Genomic DNA, 13,306 nt, shown 5'->3' on the forward strand with positions numbered 1-13,306 from the left:
TGCCGGGCCCGAGGCAGGGGCCCTCGCTGTCCGGGCTGGGCTCAGGCTTCGGAGCCGCGGGTGGAAGAGGGACAGGCCGGCCGAGAGGTGGGGCTGGGGGCCGGCGGCGCCCAGGTCGCAGGTGGTGCTGGGTGTCAGGCGTGGAGCGGGGCTGGACGGGACGCCCTCTCCGTCCGCTCGAGCCCGGGTGGGGTGACTGAAGTGGGGAGATGCCCCCAGAGCTACCGGCGTTGGGAGAGGCCGGGAGGAGCGTCGGGAGGCTGATGGGGTTCATTATCTTCCCAGGCGACGCGCCTCGTAGCCTTTTTGGACCCCGGTGTGATGAAAACCGGGTCTCCTCGTTGGAAAACCCCCTGGGCCAGCCTCACTGAGTCTGCGTTTTCAGGGGTTCACGGGAGGCCACCAGCCCCAGACTCCTGGTCACGAACTACAGCACTAGGTAGGAAGTGCGAATGCAAATTGATTAACTCAATCGATTTGTCCATTTCTTTTCTAGGTGGCCAAGTGACAGGTAATTTGGGACACTCTGAGCATGGAAGACTTGGTGTTTGGCTGTGGCAACGGCTTCAGCTCCTAAATCCTGCACCTTCCGTTATTTTGTGCTTGTCAGGTCTCCGGGACTTCCTCCCTAGCTGGAGAGCTCTCCTGCCGTGGTGAGGCCCTCCTGCCCCCGATCCTGGCCGGCCATGGGGAGCACCCTGGGCTGCCACCGCTCCATCCCCAGGGACCCCTCGGACCTGTCCCACAGCCGAAAGTTCAGCGCAGCCTGCAACTTCAGCAACATCCTGGTGAATCAGGAGCGGCTCAACATCAACACTGCCACGGAGGAGGAGCTGATGACCCTGCCTGGGGTGACGCGTGCTGTGGCACGCAGCATCGTGGAGTACCGAGAGTACATCGGGGGCTTCAAGAAGGTGGAGGACCTCGCGCTGGTCAGTGGCGTGGGCGCCACGAAGCTGGAGCAGGTCAAGTTTGAGATCTGCGTGAGCAGCAAGGGCAACTCTGCACAGCACTCTCCCAGCTCCCTGCGGCGGGACCTGCTGGTGGAGCAGCAGCCTCACCACCTGGCCACCGTACCCCTCACCCCACGTGTCAACATCAACACTGCCACGCCGGCTCAGCTCTTGAGCGTGCGCGGCCTCACCGAGAAGATGGCCCTCGGCATCGTGGACTACCGCCGGGAGCATGGTCCCTTTCGCAGCGTGGAGGACCTGGTGAGGATGGATGGTATCAGTGCTGCCTTCCTGGACAGGATACGGCACCAGGTGTTTGCAGAGCGGTCCAGGCCCCCGTCCACCCACACCAACGGGGGCCTGATGTTCACTGCCAAGCCTCACCCCAGCCCCACCTCGCTGAGCCTGCAGAGCGAGGACCTGGACCTGCCGCCAGGGGGGCCCACGCAGATTATCTCCACTAGGCCGTCGGTGGAGGCCTTTGGAGGCACCAGAGATGGGCGCCCCGTGCTGAGGCTGGCCACCTGGAACTTGCAGGGCTGCTCAGTGGAGAAGGCCAACAACCCGGGGGTGCGTGAGGTGGTGTGCATGACGCTCCTGGAAAATAGGTGAGGACTGGAGCCACCAGGGGTGTTGGGTGTGAAGGCAGCGCTTTTCATGGCCTCATCTGTGCATGCAAATGAATGGACTCTTTTGGAGGTAGGGAGGGGGCAAGAGTGTTTAATAAGCGTTCTTGAGCTTCAGCCAATATTGTCCCCTGAGGCTAGGCTCTCCTGCTCCAGAATTTTCTGAATACTGCTGTCTTGGCTCATGGCCTGTGTCTTGAGTGTGGTATACCTGAGATGGACTCGTAATTTTGGGGTCAGTGGAGGTTGTGTTCGTGTTACTGCTTTGGAGAATGTTATTTGACTCACAAGACTTCACAGGGTTTATCCCAAATCAGGCACTCAGGACCTGGGAACTGGTACACAGTTCTGCATGTGAGAAAGAGCTAATTGGATTTTTTTTTTTATTGATGGGAGGGGAAAACACATTTGTTTCATCAAATATGCCTATTCTTGTGCACAAAATCATCTTAAAGAGCAGGTATTTGCAAACACATACTGTCTATATTTACCAAAAATACTGTGAATGAATCACACTTCATTCTTTCACCGTATTTAATTTGCAGTTGGTTTTCGGTCCCACAGGTGCAGCCCCAAATTTGTGTAACCTCTCCTGTTCCATAGCCAGAAAAGGCCAAGCTGAAGTGTGTGTGAATATTGGCTAGATTTTCCCATTTGAACCAAAGGAGAAGAGACCTGGATAGGCTGTTATCATCAAGTGTTTACATTATTCATAATAGTGCTCTCTGTAGGAACTTCCATCCCCCTCCTCTCTGCCCCCCCATAAATCAAAACAATATTGCTGTGGCAGTAACTCCTGCTGCTACTAAAGTTGTGTGCTGTGTAATGTAATCAGCTTTGGGAAGGACAGAAGTATTCTCAACGGTCCCTTCCAGGTCAGAAATCCTCTGATCCTGGTCTCGAGGGATTGTGCCCTGCCACCCTCCAGAGGTGCAGTGTTTGTGGCTACTTGCTGCTTTCCTTTGCACTGAGTTGCTGGATGACATGAGGTGAGGTCTCTGTGGGAAATCACAGTGCATTGTGGCAGATCGGGACAAATAAGTGAGGAGAGAAGCAGGTCACAACGTTTCCCTGGCACCGTCCCAGTGGCATGCTGTTGTCAGAGAACTGGGCCGGGGAGCCTTCGAGTGCTCTTCCTGCACTGCTGTTTTGCACTCTAACTCACGCCTTCTGCAAAATCATCTTGTGCACAGGTGAGAGCTGGACTCAGCCCTGGGAGATTTGTTAGGAATGGCTTGATAGTTGTTCTCTTAATCCAGAGCGGAGGGTCGGGGGACAGAACTGTTTAATTCCTATTATGAGTTTTCTTAAGGCTCAATTTGGGAGATGGGGGTTGCATCAGGATCAGAAGTTGCCCCTGTGGGAATGACAGACTGGGCAGCCCTCACCGATTTACTGTGTCAGTGGTTTTTCAAGTGTGGTTCTCTGGACCAGCAGTATCAGCTACTGACTCAGACATGCTGGGTTTCTGTGTTTAACAAACCCTCCAGGTGGTTCTGATGCACACTCAGGTTTATGAACCATTGTATTAGGTGTTGGACAATCAGCTGTCCCTCTGGGTTTCCCTTTAAAGCCCCTCCCCCTGCACCAGCTTTTTTTGCAAGGCCGGTGAATGCATGCAGAGCTTTCCAGGTGCTTTTTATCCTTCGATTGTTCTGAACATCCCTACAGTTATTCAACCCTATGCTGGTCTTTCTGCCAGGGTTTGAGGGGCTTACTCAGCTTCTAGGACAGGAATGTGAAGGGTAGGAACTGGGAGAGTGAGCAGACAGCCGGCCTCCGGCAGCTCCACTTTGCAGCACCTGGACACAGGGAAGCCGGGGGCACTCAGAGGAAGAGCGCTAATAAGCTTGTCCAGCATGGTCGTTAGGGCTTGTCCTGTTTTTTCTTCTATGGGTTTCCTAGAGGGATGATGATTTGTTGGATACATCGAACTGCTGTCTTCAGGTGACAGTGCACGAAAAGCTTACCCAAACCCAATAGGGTGTCGAAGGGAGCAGCCGTAAGGGACTGGGAAGGTGACCTACACCCCCATCACATTCTAAACTTGACCACATGTGTTGTCCTGTGGCTTGGTGGTTCCGTTTGCCTGGTCACAATGGATTCAGTATTCTGGATACTTCTAGCATATTGTTAGTGTCTGGTAAACGTGAAATAATAGGCTTAGGGCCTGATCTCTGGGAGAGCTTGGCTGGGTGCATTTGCCTGTGTGATTGTCCTAGGGTACCAAAAGCTGTCACAGAGCAGATCTCATGTCCTCAGTGAGAGCAGTAGTCATCCTCTAAGAGAGAATTCATCCTGATTCACAGAAATCTTTTACATTCCAGTTGTTCTCTTTATTAGCAAGAGGAAATACATTTAGTATGAGCAAGAGTGGATGCAGGTAGTTTTCCGGTGGCTCTATTTCCATACATGTACGCGTATGACAGAAGAGTTCCCTGACTTCTGGATGTGCCTTCGTATTTTCTAACAGCTTTCCCATTCATTTGATTTCCCTACTAACCCTGGGATGTAGATAATGCTTGCTTTTATTAATGATTCTCCATCTCTGGGTGAGGAAACTATAGCCAAAGACATTAATGACTTGCCTCTGTCACACAGCTCATTAGTCACTCTGATGAGACTAGGACTCAGACCTTCTGAGCTTAGACCCATGCTCTTTGCAAGTGTGCTGAGTTTTGTAAGCACGGCATCCTGCTCTCTTCCTAATCAAGGGTACTTGCCAAATTGCGTGCCAGTCACAGTTTCTTAAATCCATTGTAAAGGCATTTTAAAGATACCCTTGGGTAATTCTTTTGCAAATGGAATAGCTGGCTCTTAGTTTTCCTGTCAGTGAGTTCATTTTAGCAGATGTGTTTTCTTAGGCTAAAGGATACCTGCACGGGATGGGAGTTAGAGTCCTTTCTTGCCCCAGATACTGCTGCTTTGGTGGATGAACATGTGTGAGCTGCAGGAAACTGTGTTTTGCACGTGAAGCCTGAGGTAGGACAGTACCAAGCTAGATAATCATACAGTCACCAGGAACCTTCAGGGAAGCCATGCTGGTGGCACATAACTGATGGGTTTCATTAGATTATTTTGCCAAATCTCAGTCTTAGGCAATGTTTTTCCTTGTTCAGTATTCATGGAGCAAGACTAAAAGAGGAATGCTTTTGCTAAATATCCTTGCAAAATTTGGTGACAGTTCACATACTGTCATGAATGAAGATTGTTTAATTTTTAATTTTTATTTATTTATTTATTGCTGGGGAGTTGTTCTATTTTGAAAAGTCCCTTTGGTTACTGAAAGTATAAACCCTGGGGGAACTGACAGATAATCTCCAAAAGAAATAAGGAGATTTAACTTCCCAATTGCTCATTTACCTGGTGGCCTACATCAGAAGGGAACTCAAGCGTCAAAGTCTTTAGCCTTATAATGATTTAAATCTGTTTTCTGCCACATGTCTGCACTATCAATGCATATGGCAGATTAGTGCCTGGCAATAGGCACTGGTTGTGAAAAAAGAGATTTTAGTTCATTAGTAGGATCAATATAGACACAACCCTTTTTGCTGTATGACTCATTCATTGGAAAATATACATTGAATGCCTGCTATGTACATGCATAAGCTAAATTCAGGAATCAGCTTGGCCTTGTTACTTAACAGAGTTAGGTGGATGTAGATGAGTTTGTATGGCTCAGCATCAAAACAGTCTGGTAAATCCAGATTTTGGGGGCAAGTCACTGAGTATGTTGATATCTGGTTTTATTTTTCCCATATGAATAACAGGCTCATCCTGGGGGATTGAAGGGTGGGTGGATACAGCCAGACGTGATATCTGGGGGCAAAATGCCCAGCAGTCATCTTAAAGTAGAAATTGTGAAATCCATCTTGACAGTGGTGGAAACAGAGGTTCAGAGAGATTAAACAGCATCCTTGTGGCCTTCAGAAACCTAGACGTTGGAATCAGGATTTGAAGCCATACATTTGTCTGATTTCAAAGCAGGGATTTGGCGTGTCTTTTGCCAAACTCCGTGTTCTTCTGCTGCCTCTGACCCCGGCCCTCCTGCTGTTTCCTCCCAGTCTTGGGTCCTTGGATCCCTTGGGCTTGGCCGGGTGTCAGGGTCTTGGGGAGAAGTAGGGCTTCACCTAGACCCCTGGGACTGTGTCAGGCCTTGGGAGGCCTCTGTTCTCTTCCTGTTTTGGTTCCAAAGGAACCAAAGGATGGGGCTTGTGGCCAGAGGAGTGCCAATCCAGAGGGTGTCAGGGCCTCTCCACCCGGTCCCTCAAATGCAAGTCTGCGACCTCGGGCCCAACTCCAATGCGAGTTCCAATTTTCTGAGCCAGGGAGCCCTAGGTCATTTCCAGAGAGAAAGGTGGTCAATAATAAGACGGCTGGGGATTCGTAGGAGAAGACAGCGTGAATGAAGGGACGTCCCAGACTGGGTACCCTCGGGGTTTATTCCACTAAAGCAAGGGTGTTACTTTTGTTTTTCAAGAAAGCTGGGCCCATTCTGTATCTGATTTCGAGGTTTTTGGGGGGTTTAATAGTGTTGGTTCTCCCAGGGGATATCCATTCCTTTATTACTCATTCATTCATCCAACAGATTTTTGGGGGGCTGTCACTAGGTACCAGGTTCTGTGTCAGGCTCTGATCATAAGGTGGAAAACAAGAAAAGTCCCGGCCCTTTGGAGCTTCTGTCCTAGGTGGGGAGACAGGTCCCCACGTTAAATCAATAATTACAGGAAGTGGCAAATGCTGAGGAAGTGGAGATGAGTTGAAGAGAAGCCTCTTTAGATAGATGGGGGTCAAGGAAGGCCTCAGCTGAAAGCTGATGGACGAGGAGGAGCCAGGCATGGGAAAAGTTGGGGATAAGAGTGCTCCATAGAGGAACCTGCGCGTGCTTGTCCAGACAGCAGGCCAGAGTTGCAAGAGCGGCAGGTGGATGGGGCTGCAGAGGGAGGCAGGGCCAGATGGGGCGGGGCCTCCAAGGCTTTTATTTTAATAGCAGAAGGAAGTCCCAGAGGGTTAGAAGCAGAGGCTGATGAAATGACCTCTTACCAGGTTGTTCTGGCTGCTGGGGGGCCGCATGGAGTTGAGTGAAGAGGCTGCTGCAACGCTCAGGCTAAAAGGGATAGTGACTGGGGAGATGGGGAAGTGGGTGGAGATGAGGGACCTTTCAGAGGTAAAAACTGGAAAGACTTGCCCATGTTTTGGATGGAGTGATTAACCAGGTGGCTTGTGTGAAATGCTCTGAGATTCCTAGAAGATAGCCTCAGAGACACTTAAGAAATCCTGGGGCTGGCTTGCATGCCTAGGTGTTATGTCAACGTGATGCAGCTGGCTGGGGGCCTTGCCCCTCCCTCTGCTGCTGCTGCTGTGCCCTGGACAGCCGTGGGGTCTTGGGTCCATAGCACATGCAGTAGAGGCAGTGCTCTGTCCTCTGCTCGGAACAGGCATCTGACAAGCCACACACACTTTTTAGTATCAATGATGTATAAAACAGGGGCATGCTTTGGGGATTTGAGGTGACTGTTTCTATCAGGAGATGTCTACTTAAACTCAATCCAAGACCTGCTTTGTGCTCACTGCCTGATGAGATCAGAGGCACAGGGAGACCCCGCCCTGTGGTCAGGGAGCTCACAGTTTTACTTGGAGGAAGTAAAGCTTGCCCAGGGACCTGACAGCTCAGGGGTTTGGTATGTGTCTGCATGGTTTTGCAGGTATGTGGAGCCCTCAGCCTCGGGAAGGATGAGGGGATAGGACGGGTGGTTGGGTGGAGTGCTGTGGAGAGGAGGCTGGGGTCTGAGGACACGTTCCGAGCGGCAGGCATGTGGTGGCAATTGGGGTAAAAGTCCACAGCTGAGGAGTGGCTGGTCCAAGCTGGGCCTTCCACTCAGACTCGAAGTCGGAACTACTCAGACAGGAACACGGCAGGCTCCCACGCAAGGTGCCGCACAGGGAGAGAATCTGGTACACAAGCATCTCTCTTAGGAATCGGCGAGGTGCGCGCTATTCCTGGTGTGTTGTTTTTATTTTAAAATTACGTTACCTTACAAAAGCTTTTTACCCCAGAATTCCCTAATACCGATCTCTGCCATTGACAAATAAAATGATACATTTCAGTAAAATTGAATTTGCTCATCCTAAACATCCTGCTCTGTGTGTGGTAATGTACAGCCGAGTGTAAATTCCACACCAGTGACTCCTCACATCAAAACGTCTAGGAGATGCCACAAAAATGAACCGCTCTGCCTGGTTAGGTTGCTAGTCCTCAACCAACCGTCTAGGAATCTTCACAGCTTCCTGACCCTATTTCTTATGACTGTACACAGGCCTGGTTTGGAGCCGCAGTTCTTAGGTCACAATTTGATGATAGCTGCCAAACAGCTGGACTCCGATAGCTGGGAACCCTGGGGAGGTGTGCTCAGAGTAAACATTTCATTACAGAGGGAAGTTGAATCCTTCTTCCAAACTCTTGGATAAAGAAACCCTGGATTTTCTTTACTGACTACGGTTCCCCCACTAATGTCGATTTGTTTCCAGTGAGCCCTTGTTTCCTGTGTATTCCGTTTTGGTTGAGCCATGACCTGATTAAGCTGTTAAGCTGGGCCTTCAATTGTTTTATCTCGAGGCTGCTGTAAACTTCTGAAATGCAGTGCTTCACTGGCGGAATGTTGTTCTCGTTGCCACATTTAAAGTTGTGTGCAGGCTGGTTAGCTCAGCTGGTTAGAGCGTGGCGCTGATAACACCAGGGTCGGGGTCCCCTCCCTGTACCGGCCAGCTAACAAAAAAAATAAAGTTCAGTGCGTTTGGGTGTTCTGAAGATCTGCAGTTGTATTTTTTTTTTTTTTTTGTCTTTTTTTTTTTTCGTGTCCGGCAACGGATCGCCACCCTCAGTGTTGCGCCCGTACCGGACTGGGACCGGGACTGGCAACGGGATCGCAACCCTCGCTGCTGTGCCCGCACCTCGCTCAGCCAGTGAGCGGGAACCGGTCTGTATGTGGGATCTGAACCCTTGGCGGGAGGAGCACTGCAGCAGTGCGCCACCGGGCCGGCCCCGTTCTGCAGTTGTATTTGCCCACCCCAAAACTGGAGGTGAAATCAGTGCCCTTGTCTTTCTCAGCTGTAGTAAGAGCATGGTGTCTTTTAAAGAAAGAGGTCTTCAGTGGATTGTTGTTTCTTAAAATATTGATCCAGTACCCTGTTTAAAAAAACTTTTCTAGAGTGTGTTTTCCATTAAGCAAATTCAATCAGACTTACAATTTATTTATTTATTTGCAGTCTGTTTTCTTGAATGGGGAAAAAGTAAAAATTTGAGTGGCCTCAAATTACCCATGATTGCCATTAAGCCTTGGGCTGAACTACCGCAGACTCAGGGCTCTTTCCTTCCTTTCTTGGTGGACAACCTCTGCTGCTTCAGATCAATGTGTCGTCCTAGTTGTTGGTTCTTGACAAAGTGATTCTCTGTCTTTTTAAATTTGAGCACTCACTATAAACAGCAAAACACATCATGCCCCTCTCGCCGCCTGCTGGTGTTTGGACCTTCAGTGTTCCCTGGATAGTAGTAGTTGCACTAAGAACAAGAACTGTGGTAATTAACACGCATGCTTACTGTGGCCGTCACCTGTGGTGTCCTTGTTACCCCTGCTTTACAGATACCGAAGGCGTGGCTCAGGGAAGCTGAGGGATTTCACCCGGGGTCACACAGCTTTTAAGTGGTGGAGCTTGGAATACAGTCTGAGCTGCTGGACCCTAAAGTTTGATGATGACAAAGCTACTCTGAGTTCAGTGATGCTTTCCTGCTTATTTGTATTTTATTTGTCACCCAAGCCTGCATACTAGACTACCAGCTCTCTTAACCAACTTGGTTTGTGTCCCCTAGGTCATACTCTTTCTCATAAGTATACTTACATGTAATGATATCATCGTGTGTGTGTGTGTGTGTGTGTGTGTGTGTGTGTTCTAGTCTCTGTTTCTTCAAAATGGAGCAAGGATATTTGCAAAGCAAACTGAGTGCAGGGTACTACATTTTTCTGACTTTTCAGTCTTTTATAATTTTCTTGCCCACACCTGTTTTGACAGCGATTTCTTAAACAACTTGCTTTTATAGAAGCTTTCCAAGCATTCATCTTTGCTTTCTTAGAAAGGACTTCTCTCTGCTCACACTAATGTATCATCAGTTATCACGTTTTAGGAGACCATAGTGATGTGTACAGCTGGCATAGATGGACTGGGGCAGACACAGGGGACCCCAGGTAAGCATGGTGCCCCCCGTGGAGACTGGAAGTGCACAGCTGACCCAGCTGGGAATAGTCCAAGTGCAGGGGTGTCCTCAATGTGCTTTACAGAGGGACTTATTGAGACTTATTGAGGTTGGTTAGGAGAACGTCTGTTGTGTTTTTTTAAAACACTAGTACCTGTGTCCAAGTTATATATTTGTTCTTAGACAGTATTGGCCATGTATGTATATTGCAGGCGCCTGGCAGTAACTGCAGGCTTTATTGACCCAATAACAGACTGTTACTGTTATTTTCTCTAGAAGATTGACTCAAAAATATCACTAGTTATAAAGCCAAGTTCATTGATACATTGTCACAGTTCCCCCCCAAAAGTCTCTTACAACTTTTAGAAATAAAAAAGGTAAAGTGGTCATGAGCTTTTACTTTGACCTAAGACCTGCACTAGTTGGCACTTTCTTCAGTGACGTAGGTGGACTGCTTAGGAAACCCGTGGATAACTGTGAACCGGGAGGGAGTTAAGCGGGGACTGGACTAGATGGCTTATGAAATACTTTTCCAGATTGTAACTCCACGCTGTCTTTTTTTAAATGTTCTGAATTGAATTTTAAAGTTTGATTCTTTTTAATGTTAAATACATGTCCACAAGTGTTGCTTTGCGTTGCTTCACCCCCCATGGATTTGTCACCCCACTTCCCCTGGGTGACGGAGATGCAAAGGATTACTCAAGCCCATCTCTTTGGAGCAGTGAGAAGCCCCGAAGAGGTTAGCTCCCCAGGCACCCTTCAGTGAGAGGCAGCCCTTCCTTGGGAAAATTAACACCGAATTGGGGTTCTCTTCCTGCATTTATTTTCCAGACCAGGAAGTTACAGAAGAGACATAGGTGGGGTTATAGTTTAACAATATAGGCTGGTAACTTTCAGTGAAACAAGCCAGATGACATTCCAGTGAGGCAATTAAGTGGTCTTATCAACACAAGCTTGATCTTAGCAAACGTTCCTTCTTACAGCAATTTCTCGGTATCTTTACATAACAATCAGTAACTTGTCTGTCCTTGAGCCAGCAACCTGCTGTGCCACAATTCTTTATCTTACACCAGAGGCTTATAGCCTGAGGGAAAATTTCCTGTCCTTGCAAGGTCAATATTTGAAACTGCAAGGCTTTGGAAAACCAGGCCCTGTGAAGTACATGTGCTTTATAGTATATTCCGCACACACGTGTGCGTCTGCACAGGAGACTGTATGTGGTGTTATAGTATACATGTGCCGAACTCAGTTAAATGCCTAGCGAGACTCGGGTTGATTTGTAATCTTGTATTATGATAGTTTTTATGCTTCCCACGTTTATAATAAAGATGCAAGTAGTTAGATGTTGTTAGAGTTTCAACTTAGAAATAAAAGTTTGCTTCTATCTTTTAAACTTTGAGGTAAATGGAATAGCGTCTGAGATTACAAGATGGTTGTTCAAATGTTACCATTTGCAACCACATATCTGTGAAAATCAGGAATTTCTTGCCATTGGTCAACCAAAGCAAGATACAAACCGGATGGTGAGTGAGAGATAAGACTGAAAGATCAGCCATAACCCTGATTTCCAATATAGTATTTGTGTTTATAAAAACAGCTGTGGTATTTTGATTGATTGATTCTGTTGGTAAAAGTTATATATTTAGTATATATATGTATTTTTCAAATCACAAAAGTCCCTTCCAACCCTGAGGCTTTGTCCACAGAGAGGGAAAATGATCACTGCTTCTACCATATACCCTTGAATTCTAACAAGGAAGAGTGGTTGTTCCCGTAGATAAGTTGTATACAGTTTACTAGGGCTGCCATAACAACGTACTGCAGACCAGGGGACTTAACCAACAGAAATTTCTTGTCTCACAGTTCTGGGGGCTAGAAGTCTGAGATCAAGGTGTCAGTAGGCTTGGTTTTTTCTGAGGCCTCTCTCCATGACTTGTAGGTGACTGTCATTTCCCTGTGTCTTCACTTGGTCTTTTCTATATCTGCATCCAAATTTCCTCTTCTTATAAGGACACCTGTCATACTGGATTAAAGTCATCCAAATGGCCTCATTTTACCTTAATCACCTCCTTAAAGACCCTATTTCCATATACAGTCACATTCTGAGATATTGAGGGTCAGGACTTCAACGTATGACTTTTGGGAGGACACAATGCAGCCCGTAACCAGATGGTTTAAGAAAACTTTCCCAGGGGTTTCCTTCTTGACTGTGAGGAGCATGCTCCTCCGAGTTTTTTCTGGAGAGAGAATGATTTCAGGGTACTCGTTTCAGTGTAAGTGCTAGAGAAAGCTACCTTCGAGTTACCAGAGTGACACTGACAGGAGGAGGGGCTTTGGGTCATGGTGGGTGTGGGCGAGCCCTGAGGGGTGGGATTCTCTCCTTCACACTGGCCGGTCCTGGACTTTGACCTGAAGCTGCAGCGGTGACCTGAGCCTTCTACACGCCCCACCCCAGGCAGCAGCCTCTGGTTTGCCAAGGTCCTTACTTGCCCTTGGCTACAGGCAATGTTGACATTTGGGTTTGCCAAACCCCAGGAACCAATTTCAGGTAGAGGTTTGGTACCTGTCTGCTGCTGAGAACTTGGTACCCGTTAGAATTGCTGTGGAAGGAGAGGTTCAGTAACCACCACGAAGCCAGCTCAGGTGGGCTTTCCTGACTTCGATTGTCCAGCACCCCAGCCATGGGCTCCCCTATCACATGTGTTTCCTGCCATGACAGTCACTGTTGAAGTCACACGTTGGTACTGTCTGGCCTGCTGGACAGAAAGTTTCATAAGGGCAGGAGCCATGTACATGTAGCTCCATGTGGTTTTGGCCCAGTAGCATTCAGGAATTTGTGGCAAAAATGAATGGCTGTTAACATATATTGGGTATTTACTTTGCCCCAGGTGCTGTTGCTGAGCCTTTTATTTTCACTAATTTAATCCTCCCAGCACCCCAGTGAGGTAGATGAAGTATGTCCACTTTACACATAAGGAAACTGATCTTAAAGAATTTAAGTAAACTTGCATGAGGTCACCTGGTTGGTGAGTGTGGAGCAGAAATTCAAAGCCAGGCAGAATTACCCAGAGCCCAAACTTTTTTAGATGCAGAAGTAGCCAACCCGTAAACCTGGAGATGGGAACAGGAGGTTAAGAAAGGGGACAGTTGTTTCCTGGCCTTTCTGTATCTAGAAAGCATAGAGAGACAAGTGTTAACAGGGAAGGACCCTGTGCTCTGGGGGGTGCTGCCTTGCAGTGGTTCTAGCCGGCACTTGGGGAAATCATCCGATTCCACCATCCAGTGAGGTCGGGAATGCTGGGCTGTGCGAGGGTTGCTTTTTTTATAAAAAGTTGAGATATGCTTTCTATGCCATGCAATTCACCCCCCTTTCAAAGTGTAAAATTCAGTGGTTTTTAGTATATTCACAAAGTTGTGCAACCATTACCACCGTCTAATTCCAGAACATTTTCATCAGCCCTAAAACACACTCCATACCG

At 48.1% G+C, this 13,306-nt stretch overlaps 1 protein-coding gene across 1 annotated transcript in view; it reads left to right on the plus strand.

The window, feature by feature from the left end:
• Window positions 1–5: 5 nt before the first annotated feature.
• EEPD1 (endonuclease/exonuclease/phosphatase family domain containing 1) overlaps window positions 6–13,306 on the plus strand; it is a 132,367-nt gene continuing 119,066 nt past the window's right edge. The window contains exons 1-2 of the mRNA XM_008586973.1: window positions 6–87; window positions 497–1,561. Of these exons, the coding sequence (XP_008585195.1) occupies window positions 687–1,561 (875 nt within the window). The 5' untranslated portion in view covers window positions 6–87; window positions 497–686. The remainder of the gene's footprint in view (window positions 88–496; window positions 1,562–13,306) is intronic.

This window comes from Galeopterus variegatus, unplaced genomic scaffold (assembly GCF_000696425.1).
Source record: "Galeopterus variegatus unplaced genomic scaffold, G_variegatus-3.0.2 Scaffold4193, whole genome shotgun sequence".
Classification (NCBI taxonomy): Eukaryota; Metazoa; Chordata; class Mammalia; order Dermoptera; family Cynocephalidae; genus Galeopterus; species Galeopterus variegatus.